The sequence below is a fragment of the Zootoca vivipara genome, chromosome 17 (assembly GCF_963506605.1).
Source record: "Zootoca vivipara chromosome 17, rZooViv1.1, whole genome shotgun sequence".
In the NCBI taxonomy this organism is placed as follows: Eukaryota; Metazoa; Chordata; class Lepidosauria; order Squamata; family Lacertidae; genus Zootoca; species Zootoca vivipara.
The window spans coordinates 1727301-1740804 of NC_083292.1; the positions used below are offsets into that span (position 1 = coordinate 1727301).

Below are 13504 nucleotides of genomic sequence, written 5' to 3' on the forward strand. Positions count from 1 at the left end.
GAAGAATAATGCATCACTGCTCCGGCTAACTCAATTTCTCTCTCTATAAAAAATTCAAACCTAATTAGCCGTTCTGTAGCTTGAGATATTTATGTTGCAAAACATTGCTGCTTTGCTGCTGATGCTGACACTTCATCTCTTTGAAACCATTACACCAATGTTACTTACTTCAAGCTCTCTCTCTCTCTCTCTCTCTCTCTCTCTCACACACACACACACACACACACCAACAACCTATTATACACCTAATAAACCACAAGGCTTCAAAGACCCTGCTTACCCTAGATTTAGCACAGCTATTCTTTCAGCTCTAATTCAAGAAAAATGTGCTCTTCCATGGTGAGAAAGCAATTGCAGAGCACCATGGCTAGCTGTATAGGAAGGGAGCAGGACACTGTGCTCAACCTTGGCTCTCTATGTTCACAGGAGAAGAAAATTTCAGCTGGCCAAAATCAGTATAAAGAGCTGCAGACAACGCACAAAAAAACACATTCAGAGATGGCCACCAAGCATGATGCAGCCATCAAGGAGCTTAAGCAACAACTTCAGGAAACACAACAGCTATTGACAGCTGCACAAAAGGTGAACAGTGACTTAGAAAAACAGACCAAGGAGCTGAAAAAGGAAGCAGAGCATGCAAAGGTGTGTATTTCTCTGAAACAGGTAGCCAAAGTTTGGACATTTTTGGTGGCTCAATTACACTGTCCCAAACTCTACACTTGCTTGATGGCTCTTTTAAGTCAATATATGTCCATAGCTGGCTGGCCCATTGAGCTGACATGGGAAAGGCATCAAATTTTGAGCCACTTTTGTATGACTGGTACCTTTTCAGACTGAACTTTGGCTTCCCAAGCCCAATGGAACAAGCAGGTGCATTGCAAGGGATGTGTGGGGTGTGTGGGCAACCCCAGGTATCATGCCTGGGGTGTGTGTGTGACAAAATCCGCCCAGGCACATCTACACCAGTTCGCACCTCTCGGCCAGGCCACACCAAAGAAATCACGCCTCCCAGGCAGGCCTCAACACCAGCTGGGCCACTAAACCAGATCGTGCTCCCCAGCCGGGCATGATCACCCCGCTCCCTGGGTCGGGAGTCACGGGATGGCTAGAGGAGGCAGGCGAGCAAACAACGGGGGGATGGGTGCCGTGCGCCCCATTCCATCCGTCCCTATGGGCAGTTTGCCCCACCCCTGTGGACGGTTCGCCCCACCCTCTCCTCGCCCCACCCCAGGTGCCCAAGAGGCTTCCTCCACCACTGGGAACAAGAACTCCTGTACAGTTTGGAAAGAGGCTTTGATGTTGACACTTCCAAAATGAAGCCTAGCACTGCCTTATGGGTCACTAAATCACTTAGTGGCAATGCTAGTTAGCTAATTTATATCTCAAGAGGTGACCAACACTTGAGCATTAGGGGTTTTGTATTTGTTCATCAGGCCAGTGTAATTCTCAGGTGTTGGCTACAGATTTTATGTCCTTTCTTTCCAAAGAATTAGATGCAAGAAAGGAAGCTAAGACCTGCAATCATGGGGAAATTTTACAAAATAAAAATAAAAATGATCAGATAGAAAGAGAAGCTGCTCAGAGGATGCAATATGCCCAGTATTATTACTTTTAAAATTTACAAGAAGGACAAAGTCTTCCCAAGAATAAATTTAAATGCAATTAGGCCCAGTTCAATGACATAGGAAGTAAATGTATTCTAGATCATTTCTAGCCCTGTAATTCCTCATTCCCTTATGCTGTAGGTAACTGACTTTACTTTTTTTAAAAAAAAAAATTCATTGGATGCTTAAAAATCCCTTATCCCATTTGAAGTGGCAAAACAAGCTTCAGAGGTGGTGGATTTTACTGGCATTTCTTACTGCTTGATATCCTGCAAAAAGCTCTCCATGTTCCACATTGTCCTTAGTGTGACTTGAATAGCTTAAATTTTATTTTTTGCATTTCCTTGACATTGTTCCTTGCGTTCCTCTCCTATGCATTGCCTATGTGCTTTGAGCTGTATGTTTTATTACACTGGTAGCTGCATATGTATATGTTGACACACAGGCCAAAGGGCTGTGAGCTGAAATCCAATACTATATGGTCATTTGCCTTTAATTACTACAATAAGCTACATATAAAATGCTCTCCACATAGGGGAGAAAAGCTTGAAATCCAGCTGTAAATTGCCATATTCCAAAGGATGGATTTTCATTGTCACCAAAGCTGATATAAATTAAACTTTGAGACTACTGAGCTTTTCCCCTTTCTTTGACATTTCAATAATACTACCATTGTAGGACTTTAACACCTCAGAAAAAATCATTTTAAATTGGTGCTGAGTGAATGACAGCCAGCTCACAAACTGGTGAAAATACATTTTAAGGATGGGACACTTTTACCATTAGCTATTATAACAGAATCATAGAGTTGGAAGGGTCCACGAGGGTCATCTAGTCCACCCCTGCAATGCAGGAATCTTTTGCCCAAGGTGGGGCTCAAACCCATGACCCTGATATTAAGAGTCTCATGCCCTACCAACTGAGCTATCTGCTTCTCCTTATGGAAGCACACTTCTTTCCTCTCAAAATTGGAAGGGGGGGTTATATTTCAACTTCAAAGAGTAGGCCAAAGATTGTGCCATCGCTACTGCTCATGTTGAAATATAAATTTCATTTTGACATTGCAGCAGATGTTGAAATTGAGCGAAAGAATCTAATCTTGCTGCCTTTAAATAAGTTAAGAGTTTTACCTGCCTTGGCAAACACACGATTAGAGCTTTTATCTATCTAGAATCCCCTTCTATATTCCAGCTGCTGCATTGCCTTAAGCACTCATTTGATAGTTTGCTGTGTGATCATTTGTGAGCTCAAAATTTATACAATTATACAAACTATACAATTTGTGAGGTTAAGACATTTCAATATAATGGCATTTGTTTAGCATTCAAAAGGATTTGGAAGTATTCAGCAGGGCTGTGTGTGTCATTATATACTTCTGTTTTTTTAAAAAAACAACAACAGTACCGCTATTGATCTTTAATCCACACTTTGCACTAGTCTGCTTGACTTCATTTTTTGTTTTTTGTTTCCCTATTCCCCATCCTTTGTTTCTTTAGTCCTTAACCTCTGTGTTAGCAGCAGCCAGAAAAGAGATTGAACTAATGTCAGAGGAGATGAGGGCTTTGATATCAGAGAAAGAAACCTTGGCACAGGAGGGGAATGCTTTAAAATTAGAAAAAGGTTCCTTGTTATCAAAACTTGTAGAGTTGGAGTCCAAGATTGGGTTATTAAAACAAGATCAGGAAAAGCTTTGGACAGTGAATGAAGAACTTAACCTGGAGAACAAAAAAATCATAAAGGAGAAACAAGAAGCTGAGAATAAAACTCAGCAGGAAAAAACTAAAAACGATGAATTAATTTCCGAGAAAGGAAAGTTGCTCTTAGAAATAGAGGCAGCCCAAGATGATCTTCTTAAAATAACTAGAGAGAATGATGCTCTACGCACCTCAAAGGCGGCTCTCCTCCACCAGGTGGATGAGCTCCAGACCCATAGAGATGCCTTGGCACAGGAATGTCAGAAGCATGTCTGCCAAAGGGAAGAGCTCCAGGATTGTCAGAGAAAGCTTTCCGAGGAAAATGCTGCTCTTCTCAAAGATAAGGATGACGTCATTCAGAAGCTAAAGAGTTCTTATGAAGACATGGCCAGGGACCAAAAGGAGCTGCTTCAAGAAGTCACTTCCCTGGCTGCTGAGAGGGACTCGCTCTTGGGGAAACACTTGGATCTCGAAAACCAAAATGTGGTGTTGAAAAGAGAAAGGGATAATCTATTGCAGACTAGCCAGGATCTGCAGTCAGATAAGGAGACTCTCCTGGAAAGCCAGGAAGAGCTGCGTAAAAGCTTAGAGCAGGCTCTAGATGAAAAGCAGAAGCTTGATGTGAAAAGTGAAGGCCTGCACACTGATCTAGAAGCAGCAAATAAGGAACTGAAAAAGGTGACCAAAGACAAGGTTCAACTGCAGGCTGCTCATGCCAGCCTTTCAAAGCTCCTAGACGAGATCAAGGCCAGTAGGGAGTCAACAGACTCTGAATGTATTCAGCTACTGCAAGAGAAGGAAGCCTTGTTTTCTGCTGAGAGGCGGCTTTCGAGTGAAAGAGAAGAGCTTTTGAATGAAAACAAGGCCCTTTCTGAAAAGCTGGCTAATGTCTCTGAAAATGCCACTCTTACGGAGAGGATGCTGAATGAAAAACTAAGCCAGATTAGCGCAGAGAAGGAGTTGACTTCTCAGAAGTCCTCAAAGCTCAAGAAGCACAATGAGAACCTTCTGAAGGAAAAGGCCACTCTGGAGGCAAAATGTGCTGAGCTTCTTGCAGAGAAGCAGTCTGTGACCAAAGCCCTATGTGACTTGAAGAGGAAGCATGAATTGGACATCTCTGCAAAGAGGGTGCTCACTCAAGAGAAGGCCAGACTCCAGGGCAGTGTTGAAACTTTGAAGCAAGAGCTTGACCAAAAAACGGAAGAAAACCAAGAGCTTGCCAGCTACAAATGTGAACTGTCCAAAATCCTGAAAGAGACCCAGAGTGCCAAAACAGTGTTAGAAAATGAGTATTCTGCTTTGCTTCATGCCAAGCAACTGTTAGCAGCTTCATTTAAAAGTAGTTCTTCTGAGAAAGAGCTACTGAGCCAAGAGAAAGTTCGGTTGCAAGAGGAATGTCAAAAGTTGAGTAAAGAATTCAAAACGGTCCATGATAATCTGATAATAGAGCGGGACAATAGGAAACTGGAAAAAGAGTCCTTTATGGTAGAGAACACACAGCTTCATAACAGTGTCAGCCAGTTAGAGAGTGAGAAGGAACAGCTAACATCCAAAAACAAGGAGCTGTTGACTGAGAGGGATAAGCTGAAACAAGAGAAGTTAAAATCTGAATCTAAACTGGAGGAGATTATGAAGGAAAAGGAGATCCTTAGGGTTGAAACAGATCAGCTGGCATCCAATATTGAGAAGTTGAAGGGTGAATTTGTGGCATTGACAAAGTCCAAAGCTGAGCTCCAGGAACTGCACAGCTGCGTCTCCAAGATCCTAGAAGATCTCCGTTCCAGCCATGAAGCATCTGAACTGGAACGTGTTAAACTTCTTCAGGAGAATGAGATTCTGCTTTCCGAGCAGAAACATCTGATCACAATAAAAGAAGAAATATTGAAAGAGAAAGAAAAGTTCTCTGAAGACTACTATAAGCTTCATGAGGAGGTAACACTTCTAGCACAGGCCAACAGTGAGCTGTCAGCCAGCCTCTTGGCATCTCAGAATAAAAACCTGGCGCTCCAGAAAGAAAAGGATGAGCTTATCTTGAAACTGAAAGAATTCGAGAACCTTCAGGCACATGCGGCAATGCAAAGATTTGAGGTATCGAGACACTGATAAATCAGTCAAGTATAGCTACTAACACCCAGCACTAACTTCACTTGTTTCGGTGTCTGCACTTAATTTTGCACGATCCGGCACCTTGGCTCAGTCTGAACACCCTCCTTAATTATCTTGCTCACCTCTTTGTGAATATCAAAAAAACCTCTCAACTGCTGTAAGAATCTGGCAGGGGAGGAGAAAATATCACAGCCAACTTTCAAGGGCCTCACAGCTATTGAATGTTGCAAGGCAATTTTTCAGTTGTGAATAAAAAGGCAGGTTTCCAGATCTGTGGGAGCTTAAAATTACACATATGTGCATTGGCACATGTAACCTTATTAAATGTACACTTAAATTGTTATCCAAAAATTAGTTGTTAAAACTTCCTCCAAAGCCTTCTTACTCTTAATTGGATAAAAGGCAGCAGGACACTCACTGTCCAAGCAGAATTGCTTCTGTGGCAAAGGATTTGGCAATGTCTGTTATCTTTTTATTCACAGTACGCTTTGCATTCTCTACCAACTGAGCACAAAATGGAATTTTGAGACATTCCTCCCTGGGCTTCATAAACCATAAAGTTTTTATACCAAGGACTATTTCAGATCATCTTGCTTGGGTCTGAAGCTTTTGCTTTGCTCCCCAAAAGATTTATCACAGTACTAAAAGTTTTCAACCGCAATTTTGCCCCCATCTCTTAACTTCAGTGTTTTCTGCCAAATTCAGATGCAGGGCTGCTGTCCTGATATCTCAGTACTATGAAAATGCAAAGAGGGTAAATGACAAATCTGTTGGTAGTGAATATTGCTGGAACTACTTTTTTTTTTATAAACGAAATTCAAAAGGATGGCATAATTAGGGCTGCCAGTCTCACCTGAAGACTGACACTAGCATGGGACTGTAATTTGTGCATGGAATAAGATGATTGATAGATTTAATTCAATATATTTTGCAAAGTTCTGGAATGCAAACACACGTAGAAATGGAGTGCTTGTGATTACACACTAGCAAGCAGCTTGCAGTCAGTTTACATGCTGCTAAAGAGAAATCCCATTGCCTTGAGGAACCATCTGTGGAGTAGGCAATCTATAAATTTGTATCCAGAGTCTGGTATGGTTTTGCACAGGATTTGATGTGGCTTTTTATCTTGTAGACTGCACAAACAGCAGAAGATGCTTTGCAGATAGTTGAGCAGGTGACCAAAGAGAAGGAAGTCCTTCATAAAGAGAAGATGGAAACTTTGACCTCACTGGAGGATTCCAGGCAGGCGAATCAGAAGCTGCAGAAGGAGGTAAGCAAACCCAAATCCTGGCTGTTTGTGTCACTCAGAGCTGGAGAACCTGGTTCTTAAATATCTCCTGCAGATAGCTGGGACGGTGAATCCAGTCACCATGAGATGGAAGGGGCCATTAGCTCAGTGACAGAATGGGTGCTTTGTATGTGGGAGGTCCCAAGTCCAATGTCTGGCATTTCCATTTTAGAAAAGGGGCCATATAGCAGATTATGAGGAAGAAGCCACTGCCATTCAGAGCAGACGTTACTGGGTAGATTCTCCCCTGGTACAAGGCAGCTTCTTCGTTATCAAATGACAAAAATGGTCAGAACCTAAATTCTGGTAGCCTTTGGTAGAGGGAATGCCACTCACTTTCCCCTTTTCTTGCCCCAGTGTGCTGAACATTATAGAGAATGTGTATCTTCTGGTGGTATCTGTAAATAATTTTACCTCTCAGAACAAATGAAGCTGGTTTATTTAGAGTCAGACAGAGGTCTCCATTCTTTTTACTCTGAGTGGTGACAATTCTCCAAGATCTCAGGCAGTTTCTCAGGCCTTCTCGGTGGTGGCGCCTGCCCTGTGGAACGCCCTCCCAACAGATGTCAAAAAGGAAAACAACTACCAGACTTTTAGAAGACATCTGAAGGCAGCCCTGTTCAGGGAGGCTTTTAATGTTTAATAGATTGTTGTGTTTTATCCTTCTGTTGGAAGCCGCCCAGAGTGGCTGGGGAGACCCGGCCAGATGGGCGGGGTATAAATAATAAATTATTATTATTATTATTATTATTATTATTATTATTATTATTATTATTATTATTATTTCCCAGCCATGTCTGGTTCCGGACCCTCTGTGTATGCTTGAGAGCCAGTGTGGTGTAGTGGTTAAGAGCGGTAGACTCATAATCTGGTGAACCGGGTTCGCTTCCCTGCTCCTGCACCTGCAGCTGCTGGGCGACCTTGGGCTAGTCACACTTCTTTGAAGTCTCTCAGCCCCACTCACCTCACAGAGTGTTTGTTGTGGGGGAGGAAGGGAAAGGAGATTGTTAGCCGCTTTGAGACTCCTTAGGGTAGTGATAAAGCGGGATATCAAATCCAAACTCTTCCTCCTCTTCTTCTTGGGTAGTATCCCCCTCAGAACAATGGACACATCTTCAAAAAGACATGTATCTACCAAAGCCTACACCCTCGGTAGGAGTGTAATGATAAATTATGAAATGCCAGTCATTCATCATGGTGACTCTCATAGTCACACCCCCAAGGAGAGACCGAAACTGCAGGCATACATGCACCCCCTCCCCCCAAGAGCAACAGTTTATTAGGGTCAACTGACACTTATAGAGCAGATGTTTTTAGGGGGAGACATCAATCTGCAGGATATAGAGCAGGCATCCCCAAACTTCGGCCCTCCAGATGTCTTGGACTACAATTCCCATCATCCCCGACCACTAGTCCTGTTAGCTAGGGATCATGGGAGTTGTAGGCCAAAACATCTGGAGGGCCGCAGTTTGGGGATGCCTGATATAGAGCTTTAATGAATGAGCTTCAGCTGGCTGAAATGCAACTCATTAACTTTTAATTAGAATGCAAACAATCTTGCCCGGAAGTATTGCTTCTTATCCTGCGAGCATAAAAAGGAAAGCAGTGCACAGCCTCTGGTTATTTTATTCACAATCTGATTTCCTCTAGTATTGTTAATTGGCCACAAACAATACTTAAACTTGAAAGCCTCCCTCTTAGTCACTTCACTTTCTGGACTGAGGAGGGTGTTTCAGCTGCCCTGGCGCCCCACAGACAGTGGTGTCGCTTCGGGACGGAAGAAAATCCTGGAGCTGCATTTTCCCAGCCTGGTGTTCCCTGTTCCTACAGCAGCAGCCATCAATGCTACTGGAGATCATAGCATTCAGGACCTTGATGCCAATGGTTGATTGCTAGATAGCTGAAAATTAAAATTAAAATCCAGCAGCTCTGTAATTCTTACAGAGCATCTGGAGATTATCTGTTATGTAATAAAACACATTGCTGAGTGCATGTGAACAGACTAGGCTTACCAGCTGCTGGCAAGCTCTTACAGGGTAAATGAAACCGCCATAAATAAAGGCTCAGGGTCAGTTTGGACCAGAAACATCAGATTCATTGAAAGGATGATAGTCTCAGCGCCGCCAGCTCAGTGCTTCTCTCTTTGGTTCCCTCTGTTTAAGGTACTGTAGCAGCTCACGGTAGAGGGTTTTCTTTTGTCTGGGCACACTCCACCTGTCACCTGCTGCTAAATGTGTAGGGGTGTCAAATTAGGGTTGCCTACCTTTCATTGGTGCTGCCAATTAATGTTTGATTAATACCGCTCCTTTGATGTGACTCTTAATTCGCGTTAGAAGTTTTATTCAAGATTGTTTATCTAATTATAAGCTAGCTGGTTTGCCAGTTCTGGTGGAACTTGTAGCTTATTAAGCGTAATACATTTTACTTTTGGAAGGTACCAAAAAGGATTATACTGCCAATACTGTACTGAACCTGTTTTAAAGCAGATTCTGAGGTGTGACACAACTTTTAAAAATTGAAAAGTAATTGAAATACCAATGCACTTTGGGGTATACAGCCCTCTTATTTTTCTGACGAGTGTAGCTATATTGAAATGATTCCAAGCAGGCATTACTTACCTTAGATTCAGAAAGGTTCTCTCTGCCAGTCAGATTAAAACTATAATTCTAAGGCAGTAATGCTTATGTGAACTCCCTAATAGTTTTGGCAGCAAGTCTTATCCTGTTCCCCTAGCAATGTGTTGGGACTTTGATTGCTTCACTGTATTAATATGTTTTTCCATTTGCCTTTATAGTCCTCTCCTTTGAATCATATTTAAAGCATTCAGCAACCCTAGATTTTCTTCTCCCTTACTTTTGATGGTCTGAAACCTGAAGCAGCCCTATTCTGTACTGTTTAGTATTTACTGTTGGTTGTGCCTTAGGCAGTATTCAGTATCAAAGAGACTGTTGTATGGCCAGATTGGGCAAGGTATTGAACAAGACATTGGAAACGCATGACACAGTCTCCTGAATCTTTCAGGGTTTTTTTAAAAAGAAGCCACAGGGCGTCTAATTGGCTGAAGATTGTTACACTCTGGGAAGTAGAATGCAGGGTTAACCTCTTTCCTTATACTAGTTTCCTGAACTAACACACACACCCCAGACTGCTGTTTTCACCATTTTGAAAAACAAGTTGCTTTCTGCAATGTGGTAAATAACAACTTGCCTATTGCTACAGTCTCAGTCCAATTCATGTAATCCTCCAGCTGCTTTTAAAAGAAAGCAAAATAGATGAGAGCTCTCAAGACGGTTCTCCCGTGATGACACCTCCTCTGGTACAGAGCAAGCCAGTCTTCTGCAGAGACTCTGGTGGTCATGGGATGACCAGCAGATTGTCATTCAGTAACAACATGAAAACAGCCCTTCTAAGTGATAACAAGCCCCCCCCCCCGCAAGGCCCTCCCTCAAGTATTTATGACATGAAAAGAATAATGACCTTTAAACACCTCTTTAAAACTTAAATGCTTACCAGTCTTTCCTGGACTCTCCCTTTTTAATTTGTTTTGTTTCGAACACTGATCGGTCTTATTTGTGCAACAATGTTGTGTTGTGAGAGCCAGTGTGGTGTAGTGGTTAAGAGCAGTAGACTCGTAATCTGGGGAACAGGGTTCGCGTCTCCGCTCCTCCACATGCAGCTGCTGGGTGACCTTGGGCTAGTCACACTTCTTTGAAGTCTCTCAGCCCCACTCACCTCACAGAGTGTTTGTTGTGGGAGAAGAAGGGAAAGGAGATTGTTAGCCGCTTTGAGACTCCTTAGGGTAGTGATAAAGCGGGATATCAAATCCAAACTACTCTTCTTCTTCTTCTTCTTCTTCTTCTTCTTCTTCTTCTTCTTCTTCTTCTTCTTCTTCTTCTTCTTCTTCTTCTTCTTCTTCTTCTTCTTCTTCTTCTTGTGTAGTTTACCTTGCTTTTATCTTGTCCTAAAGAAAATGATACAGTCATATCTCCGTTTACAACCACAATTGGTTCCGGGGAGCTGGTTGCTCCCCGAGTTCGTTGCTCCCTGAGGCATGCTTCTGCGCGTGCACGAAGTGCCGATAGAGCGCTTCTGCGCACTGCACAGATCGCTTCTGCGCATCTGAGCGCTGCGGAACCCGGATGTAAACATTTCTGGGTCCATGGTGGTCGGAAACCGAAGCAGTCACAAACGGAGGCGGTCGCAAACCGAGGATTGACTGTACTGTTTTTTGTATTTGTATTTTTCTGTAAACTACTTAGCAATTTTTACTATATTAAGCAGTATTAAAAATGGATAAATAAATGAAATGAAATGCCTCAGCCCCCTTGGTCCTTTCAGTCCCCCAAAATAGTAAGCCAAGTATCCTTCTTGTTTTCTTTTCTCTTCCAAGTTGGCTGCCCTTAAGGGAAGTGCCGTAAAGAGCAAAGAAGAGCTGAACAAGTCTCAGGAGCTCCTCCAAAGAGAGAACAAGAAAATGGAAGAGATGAGAAAAGAACTGTAAGTGTTTAACTCTCTTACTCTTTGGAAACTCTGTGTGAGACTGTTTATTATTCATGAAAACAAAACGTTTGTTCATGGTGTATGAGGGATGTTTTCAGTTGTTTAGAAAAGAAAGTAGTGGAGAAATTGTGTAGCAATCTGAAACTTATGATGATAACGAAGAATGACTAATATCTTTATTTAAAAGCACAAACTTTTTTTGTTTTTAACGAGGGTCCACTTCATCAGATGCATGGTAGCAGTTCCTGCTTCAGGAGACAGCAGTCCATAAAAACCAACGTTGAGTCTTTAAAGTGCCACAAGACTCTTTTAAAAAGAGATAGTGGTAAAAGTTATGCAGTTATGGGTCACTGAAAGTTACTGGGCGATACCAATTGTTAATACAAATTGTGTTATGTTGACTGCTGTGTTTGTGTTTATTGATTTGAAACTATGTGTGGTTTGGCCACCTGGGGGCATGAGCACTTTTCAAATAGGGGCTCTTCCTCTCTCCCCACATTGTGCACACGCAAAGCTGATCTCTTTCTTTTTTCATTGCTCTGCTTGTTACTAATCCTGATAACAGCATTACTGGTATTGCCTTAGACTTAGAGGAACAACCCCAAGCACAGATACCAGAGAATGCGGAATGCTTAGTGATGCTTAGTGATGAGGGATTTTGTTTGCAAAAAAAGCCTTTATTTTTAATTTCCAGCAGAGTGGTGATGATTTGTTTCATTCTGTGTGGGACCAACCCCCCCCCCTCCATATTTTGCATGAGCAGAAACAAACATGTTGGCTTTTCACGACTAGCTGTGGGAGAGATGCAGGTTCAGCCAAGTTTTGCAGTCTCTGTGGGCAGAGAGAGAGGCAGGCTCTGTCACGCAAAGCACTCGATGCTTCAATTTCAACTCACACTGGTCCCTCGTTTCTCTTTAAAACCAAGCCACCCCCATATTTGCATATTTGAGAATCTATTTGATGGTGGGGAGCTCTTGATTTCCAAACCAATTTATTTGCTCTCAGGAGACATTAAGAAGAGATATTATTTCTAGGGTTATGTATGGTTCAAAAACAGCTAGGAATGAATGCTGCTCTGGGTTTCAGAACAGAACAAGCATGATTGAATCAGTCAGGGTTCAAAACTATATAGAAAAATGTTATTTAGATTTTATTGCAAGATGCTGAAGGTGGGAGATTACTATTGAGTTGATTGGTGCCTATCCTACAGGTGCCAAGGAACTGAAACTGGCCTTGGCTCCCCACCCAGTGGTAAACATGCTTGCTACTACATAATGTTTGGAGTGAACCTCCAGGTTTTATGGTGGGGAGGGGACACCTGTATCTGAATGCTGTCTAGCCAAGCCAATCTTGGCCATACTGGGCTGGATGCACAACTGGTCTGGCTCAATAGAAGGCATGGGTTTTTCAAAATCAAGTCATACCAGACGAATTTCTTTCCTTTTTTTTGCTAGAGTTACAAGTTTGGTGGATAAGGGAAATGCTGTGGATGTAGTGTATCTTGATTTCAGTAAGGCTTTTGACAAAGTCCCCCATGATATTCTTGTAGAGAAGTTGGCAAAATGTGCACTGAAGGAAGTAGCTGTTAGGTAGATTTGTAGTGGGTTGACTGACAGAACCCAAAGAGTGCTCACTAATGGTTCCTCATCATTCTGGAAAAAAGGGACAGGTGTGGTACCGCAGAGTTCTATCCTGGACCCGTTGTTGTTCCACGACTTAGATGAAGAAATTGAGAGGATGTTCATCAAATTTGCAGATGACACCAAACTGGGAGGTGCAGCTAATGCCACAAAAGACAAAATCAGGATTCAAGATGACCTTAAAAGATTGGAAAACTGGAGCCAAACCAACAGAATGTATTTCAGTAGAGATAAATGTAAGGTTATGCACTTGGGCAGGAATAACTACAAATATAAGATGGGGTACACCCACCTTACTAGCAGTACATGTGAAAAGGATCTAGGGGTCTTAGTAGACCACAAGCTTCACATGAGTCAACAATGTGATGCAGCAGCAAAAGGGCTTAACAGAAGTCTCGTGTCTGATCAAGAGAAGTAATCGTCCCACTTTATCAGACCGTACCTGGAGTCCTGTGTCCAGTTCTGGGCACCGCAATTTAAGAAGGATATTGAGAAACTGGAACATGGAGGACAACCAAGATGATGAAAGGTCTGAAAACCAAGCCTTAGGAGGAGCAGTTGAAGAGCCTGGAAAAGAGGAGATTGAGATGAGATCTGATGGGCTTCTTCAAATATCTAAAGGACTGTCACATGGAAGATGGAGCAAACTTGTTTTCTCCTGCTCTGGAGAGT

General features: G+C 42.5%; 1 protein-coding gene across 13 annotated transcripts in view; it reads left to right on the plus strand.

Annotated features, from left to right (window-relative positions):
- CLIP1 (CAP-Gly domain containing linker protein 1) overlaps positions 1 to 13504 on the plus strand; it is a 99228-nt gene that overhangs the window by 61448 nt on the left and 24276 nt on the right. For 10 of the 13 annotated variants that reach the window (XM_060269432.1, XM_035099337.2, XM_060269436.1 and 7 more), the window contains 4 exons: positions 427 to 642; positions 3101 to 5386; positions 6537 to 6674; positions 11083 to 11189. In XM_060269432.1, coding sequence (XP_060125415.1) covers positions 427 to 642; positions 3101 to 5386; positions 6537 to 6674; positions 11083 to 11189 — 2747 coding nt within the window. The remainder of the gene's footprint in view (positions 1 to 426; positions 643 to 3100; positions 5387 to 6536; positions 6675 to 11082; positions 11190 to 13504) is intronic. The other 3 variants (XM_060269438.1, XM_060269439.1, XM_060269440.1) reach the window with 1 other exon arrangement.